General features: G+C 41.2%; 1 protein-coding gene across 1 annotated transcript in view; it reads right to left on the reverse strand.

Moving 5' to 3' along the window:
• The window catches only part of LOC128691584 (probable glutamate receptor), a 65,739-nt gene that overhangs the window by 17,740 nt on the left and 29,089 nt on the right, over positions 1-18,910 (reverse strand). Inside the window, exons 8-10 of the mRNA XM_070088970.1 lie at positions 14,007-14,307; positions 11,086-11,303; positions 6,021-6,201 (exon numbers count right to left, since the gene is read on the reverse strand). Of these exons, the coding sequence (XP_069945071.1) occupies positions 6,021-6,201; positions 11,086-11,303; positions 14,007-14,307 (700 nt within the window). The remainder of the gene's footprint in view (positions 1-6,020; positions 6,202-11,085; positions 11,304-14,006; positions 14,308-18,910) is intronic.

Here is an 18,910-nt window from a genome sequence, read left to right on the forward strand (position 1 = left end):
TTATTGTATCAGTTAGCCACACGCGCGCCCTGATGCTGCAAGCAATTTCCAAAGTCTAGTCGTGAGTTTGTAATTTACAGATTGAGTGTAATCTTTACAATTATTTAAGTCGATTTTGAGATACAGACTGCTCGCTTGCAGCCTCAGAATATCTCAAGCCAGAGTGAGGTTTAGTGTTAGGTAGGTCAACTGAGGACGTCACCTTAAAAGGTGGTTCACAGGTGGGTCAACTGAGGACGTCACCTTAGGATGTGGTTCACAGGTGGGTCAACTGGGGATGTCACCTTAGGAGGTGGTTCACAGGTGGGTCAGTTAAGGATGTCTCCTAAGGTAGGTCGCAGGTGGGTCAACTGAGGCTGATACCTGATGAGGTGGTTCACAAGTGAGTTAACTGGGGATATCACCTTAGGATATGGTTTACAGGTGGGTCAACTAAGGACGTCAATTGAGGTAAGTCACAGGTGTGTCAATTAAGGACGTCACCTAAGATAGTTCACAGGTGTGTCAATTATGAACGACGCTGCAAGACGTGTAACGCTGTCACCAAGATGTAGGATTGGGTAACCTAAGTCATCAACCTGGATTACAGCCAATAAACTTACACTTAACACTGACAAAACCTTCTATATTCTGATTGGTAACAGAGCAGGTGTTGCACAACTCGACATTAAGATCGACAGTGCTCCGATTGCTAAGCATAATGAGGGCAAATTCCTGGGCCTATACTTTTGACAGCACCCTGAATTTCAACACCCATATCCAACACATAAAAAAAAGTATCCAAAACTGTTGGGATCCTCTCCAAGATACGTTACTACATACCACAATCAGCCCTATTCTTACTATACTATTCACTCATCGATCCCTACCTCACATATGCCATTTGTGCTTGGGGATCAACAGCAATTACCCATCTAAAGCCAATAATAACCCAACAAAAAGCCACTGAAAGAATTATCACACATTCGAATGCTAGGCAACAACCTCCCCCCTCCCCCAATCTTCAAAGACCTAAACTTACTCACTGTTCAAAACATCCACACTTACTACTCTGTAATCTACATTTACAGAACCATAAATTCCAGTATTAATCCTGAACTAAAACACTTTCTTGATAGTTGTGACAGGACCCATAGGCATAATACCAGACACAAACATCTCTACGACATTCCTCGTGTGTAAATCTATACCAAAATTCAATGTACCTAAAAGGGCCTAAAATCTGGAACTCACTGCCTGAAAACTAGAACTGCCGACTCGACCATCAATTTCAAAAGCACCGTTAAAAACACCTTATCTCCCTAACACACCCCACCGGTACCTAACACACCCCACTGGTACCTAACACACCCCACTGGTACCTAACACACCCCACTGGTACCTAACACACCCCACTGGTTCCTAACACACCCCACTGGTACCTAACACACCCCACTGGTACCTAACACACCCCACTGGTTCCTAACACACCCCACTGGTTCCTAACACACCCCACTGGTACCTAACACACCCCACTGGTTCCTAACACACCCCACTGGTTCCTAACACACCCCACTGGTACCTAACACACCCCACCGGTACCTAACACACCCCACCGGTACCTAACACACCTCACCGGTACCTAACACACCCCACCGGTAGTTAACACACCTCACCGGTACCTAACGCACCCCACTGGTACCTAACACACCCCACTGGTTCCTAACACACCCCACTGGTACCTAACACACCCCACTGGTACCTAACACACCCCACTGGTACCTAACACACCTAACCGGTACCTAACACACCCCACTGGTACCTAACACACCCCACTGGTACCTAACACACCCCACTGGTACCTAACACATCCCACTGGTACCTAACACACCCCACTGGTACCTAACACACCCCACTGGTACCTAACACACCCCACTGGTACCTAACACACTCCACTGGTACCTAACACACTCCACTGGTACCTAACACACTCCACTGGTACCTAACACACCCCACTGGTACCTAACACACTCCACTGGTATCTAACACACCCCACTGGTACCTAACACACCCCACTGGTACTTAACACACTCCACTGGTACCTAACACACCCCACTGGTACCTACCACATCCTACTGGTACCTAACACACCCCACTGGTACCTAACACACCCCACTGGTACCTAACACACTCCACTGGTACCTAACACACCTCACCGGTACCTAACACACCCCACTGGTACCTAACACACCCCACTGAAACCTAACACACTCCATTGGTACCTAACACACCCCACTGGTACCTAACACACCCCATTCGTACCTAACACACCCCACTGGCACCTAACACACCCCAATGGTACCTAACACACCCCACTGGTACCTAACACACTCCACTGGTACCTAACACACCCCACTGGTACCTAACACACTACACTGGTACCTAACACACCCCACTGGTACCTAACACACCCCACTGGTACCTAACACACCCCACTGGTAACTAACACACCCCACTGGTACCTAACACACCCCACTGGTACCTAACACACCCCACTGGTACCTAACACACCCCACTGGTACCCAACACACTACACTGGTACCTAACACACCCCACTGGTACCTAACACACCCCACTGGTACCTAACACACCCCACTGGTAACTAACACACCCCACTGGTACCTAACACACCCCACTGGTACCTAACACACCCCATTGGTACCTAACACACCCCACTGGCACCTAACACACCCCACTGGTACCTAACACACCCCACTGGTACCTAACACACTCCACTGGTACCTAACACACCCCACTGGTACCTAACACACTACACTGGTACCTAACACACCCCACTGGTACCTAACACACCCCACTGGTACCTAACACACCCCACTGGTAACTAACACACCCCACTGGTACCTAACACACCCCACTGGTACCTAACACACCCCACTGGTACCTAACACACCCCACTGGTACCTAACACACCCCACTGGTACCTAACACACCCCACTGGTACCTAACACACTACTCTGGTACCTAACACACCCCACTGGCACCTAACACACCCACTGGTACCTAACACACCCCACTGGTACCTAACACACCCCACTGGTACCTAACACACCCCACTGGTACCTAACACACCCCACTGGTACCTAGCACACCCCACTGGTACCTAACACACTACACTGGTACCTAACACACCCCACTGGTACCTAACACACCCCACTGGTACCTAACACACCCCACTGGTACCTAACACACCCCACTGGTAACTAACACACCCCACTGGTACCTAACACACCCCACTGGTACCTAACACACCCCATTGGTACCTAACACACCCCACTGGCACCTAACACACCCCACTGGTACCTAACACACCCCACTGGTACCTAACACACTCCACTGGTACCTAACACACCCCACTGGTACCTAACACACTACACTGGTACCTAACACACCCCACTGGTACCTAACACACCCCACTGGTACCTAACACACCCCACTGGTAACTAACACACCCCACTGGTACCTAACACACCCCACTGGTACCTAACACACCCCACTGGTACCTAACACACCCCACTGGTACCTAACACACCCCACTGGTACCTAACACACTACACTGGTACCTAACACACCCCACTGGTACCTAACACACCCCACTGGTACCTAACACACCCCACTGGTACCTAACACACCCTACTGGTACCTAACACACCCCACTGGTACCTAACACACTACACTGGTACCTAACACACCCCACTGGTACCTAACACACCCCACTGGTACCTAACACACCCCACTGGTAACTAACACACCCCACTGGTACCTAACACACCCCACTGGTACCTAACACACCCCACTGGTACCTAACACACCCCACTGGTACCTAACACACCCCACTGGTACCTAACACACTACACTGGTACCTAACACACCCCACTGGTACCTAACACACCCCACTGGTACCTAACACACCCCACTGGTACCTAACACACCCCACTGGTACCTAACACACCCCACTGGTACCTAACACACTACACTGGTACCTAACACACCCCACTGGTACCTAACACACCCCACTGGTACCTAACACACCCCACTGGTACCTAACACACCCCACTGGTACCTAACACACCCCACTGGTACCTAACACACCCCACCAGTAACTAACCACATAACAACTTCCTAAGCTGGCACATATCCAACAAAATACAAATACACTTCCCTTAATTTATACTAATTTACACTAATGACTGTCAACATAGCATTGTGAATACAGCTTCTGCTACACGAGTCTTAAGTGAGTCATAAGGTTGTCTAAGACACTTCATTACAGGAGCGTCAATACAAACTCTACCATCCCAAGACCAGATCATTCCCATTAATTGACAAACTAACTGTTAATTTTTTAAATGTTTTAAACTACCTCACTTTTGTAGATCTAGTTACTCACTGCAGCTGCCTCACTTTAATACCAGTATGGTTCATGACCTGTGTCAATATAGAGTAAGAAATAGTGTAAGTCTGCCTGATATACCTAGGCCTACTAGTGTTCTTCTTTGTAATAATTACTTTATTTTTTATAATTATTTTTTAATATGTAAAAAACACATTGTAATTTATATGGAGAAATAAACATTTGAATTTGATTTTTAATCTTATTTGATTGTTGATATTGGGCGATTAAGCTGGAAAATGATAAAGGTATTTTTTTTGCAACCACCACTTGCTTTGAAAAAATTCTTTCTAAGATCACAAGCACACCCAGAGAGTGGAACACAGCTCTTGGTCTGCATACAACTTTAACACACAAAAGCTATTGTAACCTACACGTGCAACACAGACACACGCGTACCAAATCATCCCACTTGTAAACTACAACGATAATATGAATAAAATAGGAATTAGTGATTATGTTGGGTGAAGAAAGTACAGGAAACTCGTCCACTTGTGCGGGAAGAGGAACAAGGAAGGATAACTACGATACATGGAAGTGAAAATGTGAAACAAGACATCAACTGGAGACAGACCAGAGAGAGAGAGAGAGAGAGAGAGAGAGAGAGAGAGAGAGAGAGAGAGAGAGAGAGAGAGAGACTTAAATAGGGAAAGTATATGCAGAATTAACATATGATCAGAAAGTCAAGAAGAAGAAAATAGAAACAATAAATAACCCTGAATAGCTAAAGAATCAGAAGGAATTTTGGATGAGACAAAGAAAAGGATACGAGTCACAGAGCTCTCATGGTGTTTGGATTAAGAGGAAAGTAGGAAGGCAGGAGGAGGAGGAACAAATCATCCCGTGTGGGGAGTGCAACAAGATTTACATAGGGTAAAACAAGGAGGGACTTATCCACTAGAATTTATGAATTCAAATAAGTCTGCAGCATGGATAATACTAGCAAGGCCTGCGTCATGCACACAAACACTACTAGGAACATCTAGTGCATCTGAAATCTGCAAATATGATCTCGAGGGAATGAGATGTGAGGCAAAGCTGGTGCTTTGAACCGTCACTCATCAGCACCTCCGAGATCATCGTTCAAGAAGCTAACAATTATGACATTTCCACAACCTTAGCGTTAACCACATGATTTTAGAACGTTAATAAGATAAATAAGATAAATAAGATAATAAAGATAAACCCTTCTCCACATCCGACATCCTCTGCTTGACCCCATCACTACTCTCTCTCTCTCTCTCTCTCTCTCTCTCTCTCCTGCCACCAAACACGTAGCTTCCCATGACTTGTAGTGATCAAGGTCCAACGACAGAAGCATCTTCAATAAAGGTGTCATAAGTGTATGCATTCATGTCTAGTTTTTCTAGCTGTCGGCACTTACTGCTTTCTCACTTCAAATCGAATGAACTATTACATAAGTATAAGAAGCAGAATCAACCCACAACTTTCACATTAATTCATAGGCCTATACATCAGTAACCAATATACGTATATATTTAGTACGTATATGAAAATTGGCATTAAATTTTTAACAAAAAGCAAAACAAATGTTTTTCCTTAAACTCGCCTGTTTTCGTAAAGTCTTGAGCAATATTAGACTTAACACCGTCATGAACGTCCACCAGGACGTGGTCACCTCGTCGTACCAAACTGTCAATAACTTCAGGGAACTGCAGATGTGGTATATATATAACTCGACCAGTCTTCTCTGCATCAGCTATCTCCCGGTATATACCAGACTTCGCTGACTATGAAAAGTAATTGATGTTGGTGAGGGGCTCTTGATTTAGGGAATTGGATCTGTGCTCCAGTTCCCCGAATTAAGCCTGAATGCCTTCCACATCCCCCCCCCCCAGGCGCTGTATAATCCTCCGGGTTTAGCGCTTCCCCCTTGATTATAATAATAATAATAATATGAAAAGTAAGATATATATATATATATATATATATATATATATATATATATATATATATATATATATATATATATATATATATATATATATATATATATATATATATATATATATATATATAGATGTCTTTCCAAATAAGTAAAACTTGCTATTTTGGATTAAATAGCAATGCTCTTCTTGCCAAATAAGGCAAGAGAAAATTTGTGTATTCAATAATTTCGCAAAAATCATTCAGAATCTAACGAGAAAATATATATTTCGTTGTGTTTGTTTATTATTAAATTATTGTAAACTTATCTAAAATATATTTAGTTGGATTAGGCTTAATTAAGTTCCGCTTGTTATAATAAGGTTAGGTAAGTTTTCTAAGGTTCTTTTGGTACAAAATTATTAATTTTTATATTAGCAAGAACACATTTAAAATTAAGTCCTTTCTAAAATTTTCTCTTATACATTTAAATATATATATTTTTCATTTATGTTAATATAATTATTATTATTATTATGATTATTATTATTATTATTATTATTATTATTATTATTATTATTATTAGTATTATTATTATAATCATGGGGGAGCGCTAAACCCGTAGGATTATGCAGCGCCTGTGGGGGGATGTGGAAAGTATTCAGATTTAATTCAGGGAACTGGAGCACAGAGCCAATTCCCTAGATCAAGAGCCCCTCACCAACGTCAAGGAACCTCCCTTGACGGGTGTTAACATAAAAATTAGTGATTTTCTACCAAAAGAACCTTAGAAAACTTACTTTACTATAACAAGCGCAATTTTAGGTTAAGTAAGTTTTCTAAGGTTCTTCTGGTATAAAATCACTAAATTTTATATTAACATAAATGAGAAAAATATATCTTTAATTATATAAGAGAAAATTTTTAGAAAGGACTTAATTTTAAATGAGTTCTTGCTAATTGACCAGCTTTACCCATTCGGCACGACATATATATATATTGTGTGTGTATGGAATAAATCACAATAAATGCATGCTTGACTGCAAAAAATAAAAAAAAACAGCGAAAAACAGGAAAACCTGAGTGTTTTCATGTGCTTACGCAGATGTCTTCAGAGAAATAGGAAAGAGAGGCAAGAGAAGCACATTGTACGCTACAAAGTGAAGTGGACCCTCACCTAGAGACGGTGATACCATAGTCAGGTGTTACCTCAGGCAAGTGTTACCTCAGTCAGGTGTTACCTCAGTCAGTTGTCACTTATCCCAGTCAGGTGTTACCTACTTCAATCAGGTGTTACCTACTTCAATCAGGCGTTACCTGTTTCAGTCAGATGTTACCTACCTCAGTCAGGTGTTACCTCACTGCGTTCTAAATTGGCCTGGAAATTCAGCTGACCTCAGCCAAACTGAGACTCTATCTACAGTAAGAACATAAGAACATAATAAAGAAGGAACACTGCAACAGGCCTACTGACCCATGCGGAGCAGTTCCATGTCCCCCCCGGATTAGACCAATGACCCACCCCCCGGATTAGCCCAATGACCCACCCAGTCTGGTCACCTTCACTGAAGGATGGAGCACTGCACCAGACCCAGCAGCACAAGCTAGTCAGGTCCAACTCACACCCACCCGCACCCACTCATGTATTTATCTAACCAATTTTTAAAACTACACAACGTTTAAGATTGAATAACTGTACTCGGGAGTTTGTTCCACTCATCCACAACTCTGTTACCAAACCAGTGCTTTCCTATATCCTTCCTGAATCTGAATTTTTCCAACTTGAAACCATTGCTGCGAGTCCTGTCTTGGCTGGAAATTTTCAGCACGCTATTTACATCCCCTTTATTTATTCCTGTTTTCCATTTATACACCTCAATCATATCCCCCCTAATTCTACGCCTTTCGAGAGAGTGCAGATTCAGGGCCCTCAGTCTATCCTCATAGGGAAGATTTCTGATACATGGGATCATCTTTGTCATCCTCCTCTGTAGGTTTTCCAGAGCATTTATATCCATTCTGTAATACGGTGACCAGAACTGAGCAGCATATTCTAAATGAGGCCTAAAGAACAACCTGAGGACTCCTATTATTTATACTTCTAGATATGAAGCCAAGAATTCTGTTAGCTTTATTGCGAACACTAATGCACTGTTGTCTTGGTTTTAGATTACTGCTAACCAGAACTCCTAAATCCTTTTCGCAATCAGTAGTATTAAGATCTACATTATTTAGTTTATATGTGGCATGGTTATTTCACTGTCCAACATTTAGAACTTTGCATTTGTCAATATTAAAATGCATCTGCCACTTCTTCGACCATTGCATCAGTCTATTCAAATCATCCTGGAGTGCTCTAGTGTCCTAATTAGAATGAATTGGACGGCCTATTTTGGTGTAATCAGCAAATTTGCTTATGTCGCTATTTATTCCCTCATCTATGTCGTTTATGTAAACTGTGAACAACAACGGGCCCAACACTGACCCCTGTGGAACACCGCTTGTGACGTACCCCCATTTTGATTTCTCCCCATGTCAACCATGCCTCTACCCAGGAAAAAATTTCTCCTATTCCGTGTGCCTTAAGTTTCATTAATAGCCTCTGGTGTGGAACTCTATCGAAAGCCTTACTGAAGTCCATATACACAATATCATATTCATTACCATGATCTATCTCCTCAAACACCTTAGTGAAAAAAAATTAGTAAATTCGTAAGACAGGAACGCCCCTTTGTAAAACAGTGTTGAGATTCATTAATCAAACCGTGCCTCTCAAGATGGTTACGAATTGCTTCGGCAATTATTGATTCCATAAATTTTCCCGCTATGGAGGTAAGGCTTATTGGTCTATAGTTCGAAGCCAAGGACCTGTCACCTGCCTTGTAAATAGGTATTACATTTGCCATTTTCCACTTATCAGGCACTATGCCAGTTTGTAGTGATAAGTTAAAAAGATTAGCCAAAGGTATGCTAAGTTCCTCTTTACATTCCTTTAACACCCTTGCAAACAGTTCATCAGGGCCTGGAGATTTGTTAGGTTTTAGTTTCTCTATTTGTCTGAGGACCATGTCACTAGTTACTGCAATCGTACATAGTTTATTATCATCCTATTCTACATAATCTATTATTTCAGGAATATCGCTAGTATTTTCTTGGGTGAAAACTGAGAGGAAGTAGGTATTTAGAATTTCACACATATTCTTATCACTGTCAGTGATCTGACCAGAGTTACTCTTAAGTGGGCCAATCTTGTCCCTAATCTTACTTCCGTATTCCTGAAAGAACCCTTTTGGGTTAGTCTTTCAATCCCTTGCGACCTTAGCCTCATAATCCCTTTTTGTTTTTCTTATTCCTTTCTTTTTATCTCTCTTTAATCGAATATATTGATTTCTTAACTGCCCATCCCCTCTTTTGATACGCCTATATATGCCTCTCTTTTGACCAATGAGATGTTTTGATCTATTGTTCATCCATTTGGGATCATTTTTGTTAGATCTAATTTCCCTACTCGGAACAAAAGTTGCCTGGGCAGCTAGAACTATGCTCTGAAAAAGTCATACTGGCAACCAAGATCACCTACCTGACCCATAGTCAGGACATCCCAATTTAGCCCACCCAGGTAATTTTTCAGTCCCATGAAGTCGGCCAAGCGAAAGTCTGGGACAGAGATTTGATCGCAGTTATCTGGGTAATTCCATGATATATTGAAACTAAGTGATTTGTGATCGCTTTCCCCAAACTCATCATTAACCTCAAGATTATTAATTAGTGAATCTTTGTTTGCAAGAACCAAGTCAAGCAGATTGTTTCCTCTAGTTGGTTCTGTCACAACCTGTTCTAAAAAGCAATCCTGAACCGTATCAAGAAAGTCACTAGACTCAAGATTTCCTGTCATATTGTTCCAGTCAATTTGTCTAAGTTAAAATCTCCCATTATCATAGATGTCTTATGAATTTCGTCCCATAACAGCTTACTGCACTCCCTATCAAGGTTTGGAGGACTATAAATCACACCAAAATTAATTTGTCACGACTCTCGAGAAACTGTAGCCAAACAGATTTCTGTGTTCGATGTTTCTAATCTTATATCATGTCTAAGATAGCAATTTAAATTTTCTCTGACATACATCGCCACACCACCACCCTTCCTGTTGACCCTATCAGTGTGGAATAGTTTATAACCCTGTATGTTGCATTCAGAAGGCATTTGTCTATCTTTCAGGTTGAGCCAGGTCTCTGTTATACCAATAATATCTATATTACCTACACTTGCAAGTAATCTTAGCTAATCAAACACAGGATCGCGAAACAGGACAGTTCAATTGTGGAAATGCTAATTGCTGTCGTTATTACGACCATGTTCCACGACGAAGAACTTGGCTAAAATATTTTCAACACTGGTCGATTCTCTGCCAAAGAGCGTAACAATGCTTATAAAAGCAAAGGAAACTCATATCTAATATTAGATCAATTATGTCATATCATTGCTGTGTATTTTTCAAATAAACATGGACTTCATAAATGTCTTCTTTCATCACTGTCCCAACTAATATACACACTATTGTAAACTGTTTCTCTTATCTCTCCTTCCTATTACTCTCAAATATGTGTAAGTACATGCAATCGCTCAGGTTTTTACATTTCATTTTTTGACTGTGTTTTTAATACGTATTTATATATACGTTTATTCCTAATATAATATGTAATTACACTGCAGCAAAATTGAGGTTCAAAGTTTACATCACGTACTTTCAGATAAAGGACAGGCGCAGAGTCTTTTTCCCATATCATCTTAACAGATGGGTCGTCCATCACGTCTCGTAGTGTTTGGTAAGGTTGAGGGATGTGTCTCACTGCCAGGAGAGCCATGAGGTTGCCAGAGTAACTCCGTGTTAACACCAGTGTCACCATCATCCACACCATCAACACCACCCGCTCCCACCACCAGTATATAGGCAGCGTCATATCTGTAATAATTGCCAAAGTATCTCCAAGTTACCACCAGAGTCACCATCATCCACACCAACAGCACCACCCGCTCCCACCTCTGGTATATTAAGCACCGTCTTATCTGCACTGTATACAAAATTACATGATGTTGACAAGTTGACGAAGGACACAGGTGTCCCGTGGCTCAGATGGCAGAGCACTCAGCTAACATCCTGAGGTTCAGCGGTTTGATCCCCGGCAAGGGGATCAAACCCGTTTCCTTACACCTGCTTCTCCTGTTTACCAAGCAATACGCTAGTACCTGGGTGTTAGTCGACTGTTGTGGACCATCTGCAGCTCATAAGACTGCCATCCCCACGAGCCCTTTTAGGGCGGGGCAGATGGCAGACCAGAGGCCTAGCTTCTCCCTACGAGCCCCGTGAGGGCGGGGAATGTGGCTAGGCCTGGGGACAGTTGGTCCCAAAGATGAGGGGGTACTTGTACCTCCTCCCATGGGAGACTTAAGTCTCGAGACACTCCCCAGATAGGGAGCCAAGGCCGGGTCACCACTACTTGGAAAAGACCCGGGCCGGGAGAATACCGGCGAATAAAAAAAAAAACACATCTGAGGAGGGTGCTAGAGTGCTTTAGATATGACTTTGATGAAGAGCTGAAGTAGGTAACAGCTCTTTGCCTGTAGAGTTGATCTGTGTATCTATAAAAAAAAAGGCTACAAGGGTTTGTTTATCTGAGAGACGTTGTGTCCACCAGGTGCTTTATCAGTATGAAACATAGACACGAGAAGGAGACTTATACAGGGGATCCAGAGAGGTGGAAGTAGTAAAGTGATGAAGCAGTAATAGAAATTGTTACATAAACATGGAGGGAATAGCTAGTAATGTTTCTCTCTCTCTCTCTCTCTCTCTCTCTCTCTCTCTCTCTCTCTCTCTCTCTCTCTCTCTCTCTCTCTCTCTCTCTCTCTCTCTCTCTCTCTCTCTCTCTCTCTTTCACAGATTTACTGCTTCTCTAACAGGTGCTTCGATCATCCTGTTATCATTAGTCAATTTTTCACCAATCAGTAAAGGTAAACACGTTTTTTCTTGTACAGGAGATCACTGCTGTCAGCTTGACATATGAATATCCTCTATATCACTCTAAGCTGGACAGGAATCGCACACGTATATTTCATGTATAATCCCTGTTTATCAGGATAATGATAATAATATCTTTATTTCTACAAGTACATGTACAAGGTATACAGACCATAGCTGACATCAATGACAAACTACTGTATAGAAAGACACTTGTTATTACCTGGAGTTTACCTGGAGAGAGTTCCGGGGGTCAACGCCCCCGCGGCCCGGTCTGTGACCAGGCCTCCTGGTGGATCAGAGCCTGATCAACCAGGCTGTTGCTGCTGGCTGCACGCAAACCAACGTACGAGCCACAGCCTGGTTGGTCAGGAACTGACTTTAGGTGCTTGTCCAATGCCAGCTTGAAGACTGCCAGGGGTCTGTTGGTAATCCCCCTTATGTATGCTGGGAGGCAGTTGAACAGTCTCGGGCCCCTGACACTTATTGTATGGTCTCTTAACGTGCTAGTGACACACCTGCTTTTCATTGGGGGGATGGTGCATCGTCTGCCAAGTCTTTTATGCAGAGCATTTCTGACAAATTAGGTCAGTTTTGTGTCAGGACGCGTCCCACACCAGTCCACTAACTCCCAGGTACCCATTTTACTGATGGTAAACATAGACAACCAGTAGAAGTAAATACGCCTAATGTTTCTACCCTCGCCGAGAATCGAACCAGGACGCTCGCCGTTTGAAGCAAGAGCTTTAGCCACCAGACCGCGGGGCACCGATTCAATTATCTAAAAGCTAAACTTTTCACACGATATTGCACAAACTTTTCCTCTCCAAAATGCCATCTTTCACCAGCCACCGTCTCCTTGCAAACTAATTTTATACTTTCTCTTAGATATATTTATCTAAACTCTTGTTTATGATCAGCTTCCGTCTCCTTCTCCGTCAGTTATGGAAATTTACAGAGTTCTACCCTATTTCCTGATGTTATCTTTTTTTCTATTAATGCTCATCAGAAAAAGAAGTTCACTGCACTTCGTAAATTGATGCCTCCGCGTCGTAAAACCCAATCGGCAGGGCCGGGTTGAGATACACTGCACTCTCACCTGGGAGATCAGAGTGTGAAGTCCCTCGATAAATATCGAACTTCAAGCGTTTCCAATACTTTTAAAAATATATTTATAATAGCTGCGTAACTTTTTTCTCTTAATATTGTCTCTTCTTAATCTTCATCTGACTACGGTATTTGTGTTGTGAAGATTCAGTTTATAACGCGGGAAATTTTAGTGAAGTTGAATGTTAGATCATGTAAGTCCCTGATCGTGAAGGTAGTAATTACATGGTAATTACATGTAAGTGATACGCAGAAAAAATATTACCTGTTTGATAAAGTTCCTGGAGAGCGAAACGTTGCCATAACAAAATGCCACATTAGTTGCGCTTGTGTCCTATTAATTCACAAAAATATTAACATTTTAGTAAACAACTTTATAGTAAACAAGCTCTGCAATTTCTGTAATCCAAGCCCACTCTACTGTGGCAAAGCCACAATAGAATGGCTGAAAAAAATATAAATAACCCAGAATTCTGAGAAAAAAATAGAGATAAAGAGATGTTGAAAAACTTAGAAGAGGATTCAAGAGAAGAAAAAACTTACCTTGCTGTAATAATATCCGAACGTAGCCGAAGGTAACGTGTGACCAGTTGTTTTGGTCGTCACTCTTGAGAGAGCCGCAGGAATACATGAGGAACACTGCAGCAGCAAGCATCACCAGCATCACCAGGATGGCCGCCCACACCAGCGGTGCCAGGGGTAACAGGAAGCCCCAGGGGTCCACTTCAGGAAGACCTCGGACCCCCAGGATCCTCCAGTAATCTATCAACATTGGTACAGTGAAGTCCACCGCCTCGGCTCGCCATCTATCAACCATGAAAGGTCCAGCACCGATACTTACTTCCTGTAGAAAATTTTATAAAACTACCAAAATGGTTCTTATTTTACATAATAAAATATTTTATTAATTAACATGTTGGAAGCAACTATACATAACAACAACCTTCACAAAATTTAGATACAGTGGAACCTCAAATTTTGAACGCATCACTTATCGAACATTTCAAAAATAGAAACCTTTTTCCGAACCAACTTTGTTCTTATTATCGAACATGCCCCTATTTTCGGACCGCCGGGTACCGGACCTGTCCGCCAGCCCTCTCTGTCCGCGTCCCCACGCAGGCGCCGTGAGCCGGTCTGGCTTTGTTGATGCATGAGTGAACACTAACCTGCGCTCTCATTCAAACATTGTGTTTAGTGCTTCTGGGACTGTGAAATAAGCTATCATGGGCCCAAAGAAACTTGCTAGTGGTACCCCTGAAGTAATGAAAGTGAGAAACATCATAAATGTGAAGAAGGAAATAATAGAGAAGCATGAGAGAGGTGTGAGACTTGCTGAGCTTGTCAGGATGTATGGGAAAAACAAGTCGGCCATCAGTTCTATCCTGGCAAAGAAAGAACAAATCAAGGAAGCCGATGTTGCAAAAGGTGTTAATATGCTAACCAAAAAAAGACCACAAATAGTTCAAGAGGTTGAGAAGTTGTTGCTGGTGTGGATCAAGGATAAAGAGATGGTAGGTGATAGTGTTTCACAGACGATTATTTTTGAAAAGGCAAGGAAGTTGCATGCCGATCTGGTACAGAAAACTCCTGGAACCAGTTCAGTGACAGAACCATGTCCCATTTTAGGGAAATATTAAAGAGGCACCAAAAACAGAGGACTGTGGATAGTTATTTTGTGAAACAGGGGTCCAGTGACTCTCAAGCTGGTCCTAGTAGCATTAAAAGACAGAGAAGGGAAGCAACTCCAGAGAGGTCTTTACCTGATATCCTCATGGAGGGGGATTCTCCTTCCAAACACTAACCCCAGTTCCCTCTCTCCTCCTCCCTATCTTCCAGATGCCATCATCAATCTTCAATAAAGGTAAGTAAAAATATTATATATATATATATATATATATATATATATATATATATATATATATATATATATATATATATATATATATATATATATATATATATATATATATATATGTATATGCAAAACAACCACTGTGAAAGAGTAGTGAAATTCCAAGTGCTTTCGTGACTACTCACATTGTCAAGGAACTATGAAAGTAATACATCAAAGGAAGACAATTAAAGGGCTTAGACTACACCTCACAGCCAACCCCCACAACAAAGAAACACCTGACGCGGGACAATACCGGACTCATAAGAAAAGAGGAACACTGCAGTAGGTCCGCTGGTCCAACTAGACAGGTCCTCACGACATCCCACTAACAAAATATTCTACCCAAGAAATAAGGTTTATTATTTGTCCAATGTATTATTAAACTCTAACCAAATTTTATTAATTATAAATGAGTCTAATTTATATAAACCTGAGGAAATATTCATATTATTTTCAAAACTGCTCTTTATTAAACAAGACTCAATTATATTTCTGTCAACCATGGACTTGCTTGATACAACTTTCTCAACTTTTTGAAAATCAATTGGATGGTTAAAGTCTCTCACATGAATAAACAGAGCATTGGAATCTTGTCCAGTTCTAATGCTATATTTATGTTGTTTTAATCTAAGTTCGAGACTTTTACCAGTTTGACCGTAATAAACTTTATCGCAAATTTTACAAGGAATCTTATAGACACATCCATCAGCATTTTGGGGGGAATTCTTTATCAAAAGTTTTTTACTGTATCAAGATTTTTAAATACAACTTTAATATTAAAAGTCTTAAGAAGAGAAGGCATATCAACCAAGTTTTCATGGTAAGGGAGAGCCAACATATTTTTAGTTGAATAAGGTTGGTTGTCCCATTTTGGGTTGTAAAAAGCATTTCTAGCAATTTTAAATGATTTATCAATTACATTTCTCGGGTATTTCAGATCATTGGCTATTTCATAAATTTTGGATATTTCTTCATCTATGAACTCTGGACTACAAATACGTAAAGCTCTCAAAAACATTGATGAGAAAACAGACAGTGGTTGTTTTGCATATTTTAAAATCACCTGTTTACTGTGATCTTATTGCATATATATATATATATATATATATATATATATATATATATATATATATATATATATATATATATATATATATATATATATATATAGAATAGGTAGTAGGTTGGTAGACAGCAACCACCCAGGGAAGTACTACCGTCCTGCCAGATGACTGTGAAACAAAAACCTGTAACTGTTTTGCATGATGGTAGGATTGCTGGTTTCTTTTTCTGTCTCATAAACACGCTAAGATAACAGGGATATCTTGCTACTCCTACTTACACTTTGGTCACACTTCACAGACACGCACATGCATATATATATATACATACATCTAGGTTTTTCTCCTTTTTCTAAATAGCTCTTGTTCTTTTTTATTTCTTCTATTGTCCATGGGGAAGTGGAAAAGAATCTTTCCTCCGTAAGCCATGCGTGTCGTATGAGGCGACTAAAATGCCGGGAGCAATGGGCTAGTAACCCCTTCTCCTGTATACAATTACTAAAAAAGAGAAGAAGAAAAACTTTATAAAACTGGGTTGCTTAAATGTGCGTGGATGTAGTGCGGATGACAAGAAACAGATGATTGCTGATGTTATGAATGAAAAGAAGTTGGATGTCCTGGCCCTAAGCGAAACAAAGCTGAAGGGGGTAGGAGAGTTTCAGTGGGGGGAAATAAATGGGATTAAATCTGGAGTATCTGAGAGAGTTAGAGCAAAGGAAGGGGTAGCAGTAATGTTAAATGATCAGTTATGGAAGGAGAAAAGAGAATATGAATGTGTAAATTCAAGAATTATGTGGATTAAAGTAAAGGTTGGATGCGAGAAGTGGGTCATAATAAGCGTGTATGCACCTGGAGAAGAGAGGAATGCAGAGGAGAGAGAGAGATTTTGGGAGATGTTAAGTGAATGTATAGGAGCCTTTGAACCAAGTGAGAGAGTAATTGTGGTAGGGGACTTGAATGCTAAAGTAGGAGAAACTTTTAGAGAGGGTGTGGTAGGTAAGTTTGGGGTGCCAGGTGTAAATGATAATGGGAGCCCTTTGATTGAACTTTGTATAGAAAGGGGTTTAGTTATAGGTAATACATATTTTAAGAAAAAGAGGATAAATAAGTATACACGATATGATGTAGGGCGAAATGACAGTAGTTTGTTGGATTATGTATTGGTAGATAAAAGACTGTTGAGTAGACTTCAGGATGTACATGTTTATAGAGGGGCCACAGATATATCAGATCACTTTCTAGTTGTAGCTACACTGAGAGTAAAAGGTAGATGGGATACAAGGAGAATAGAAGCATCAGGGAAGAGAGAGGTGAAGGTTTATAAACTAAAAGAGGAGGCAGTTAGGATAAGATATAAACAGCTATTGGAGGATAGATGGGCTAATGAGAGCATAGGCAATGGGGTCGAAGAGGTATGGGGTAGGTTTAAAAATGTAGTGTTAGAGTGTTCAGCAGAAGTTTGTGGTTACAGGAAAGTGGGTGCAGGAGGGAAGAGGAGCGATTGGTGGAATGATGATGTAAAGAGAGTAGTAAGGGAGAAAAAGTTAGCATATGAGAAGTTTTTACAAAGTAGAAGTGATGCAAGGAGGGAAGAGTATATGGAGAAAAAGAGAGAAGTTAAGAGAGTGGTGAAGCAATGTAAAAAGAGAGCAAATGAGAGAGTGGGTGAGATGTTATCAACAAATTTTGTTGAAAATAAGAAAAAGTTTTGGAGTGAGATTAACAAGTTAAGAAAGCCTAGAGAACAAATGGATTTGTCAGTTAAAAATAGGAGAGGAGAGTTATTAAATGGAGAGTTAGAGGTATTGGGAAGATGGAAGGAATATTTTGAGGAATTGTTAAATGTTGATGAAGATAGGGAAGCTGTGATTTCGTGTATAGGGCAAGGAGGAATAACATCTTGTAGGAGTGAGGAAGAGCCAGTTGTGAGTGTGGGGGAAGTTCGTGAGGCAGTAGGTAAAATGAAAGGGGGTAAGGCAGCCGGGATTGATGGGATAAAGATAGAAATGTTAAAAGCAGGTGGGGATATAGTTTTGGAGGGGTTGGTGCAATTATTTAATAAATGTATGGAAGAGGGTAAGGTACCTAGGGATTGGCAGAGAGCATGCATAGTTCCTTTGTATAAAGGCAAAGGGGATAAAAGAGAGTGCAAAAATTATAGGGGGATAAGTCTGTTGAGTGTACCTGGTAAAGTGTATGGTAGAGTTATAATTGAAAGAATTAAGAGTAAGACGGAGAATAGGATAGCAGATGAACAAGGAGGCTTTAGGAAAGGTAGGGGGTGTGTGGACCAGGTGTTTACAGTGAAACATATAAGTGAACAGTATTTAGATAAGGCTAAAGAGGTCTTTGTGGCATTTATGGATTTGGAAAAGGCGTATGACAGGGTGGATAGGGGGGCAATGTGGCAGATGTTGCAGGTGTATGGTGTAGGAGGTAGGTTACTGAAAGCAGTGAAGAGTTTTTACGAGGATAGTGAGGCTCAAGTT

Source organism: Cherax quadricarinatus, chromosome 26 (genome assembly GCF_038502225.1).
Source record: "Cherax quadricarinatus isolate ZL_2023a chromosome 26, ASM3850222v1, whole genome shotgun sequence".
Lineage (NCBI taxonomy): Eukaryota > Metazoa > Arthropoda > Malacostraca > Decapoda > Parastacidae > Cherax > Cherax quadricarinatus.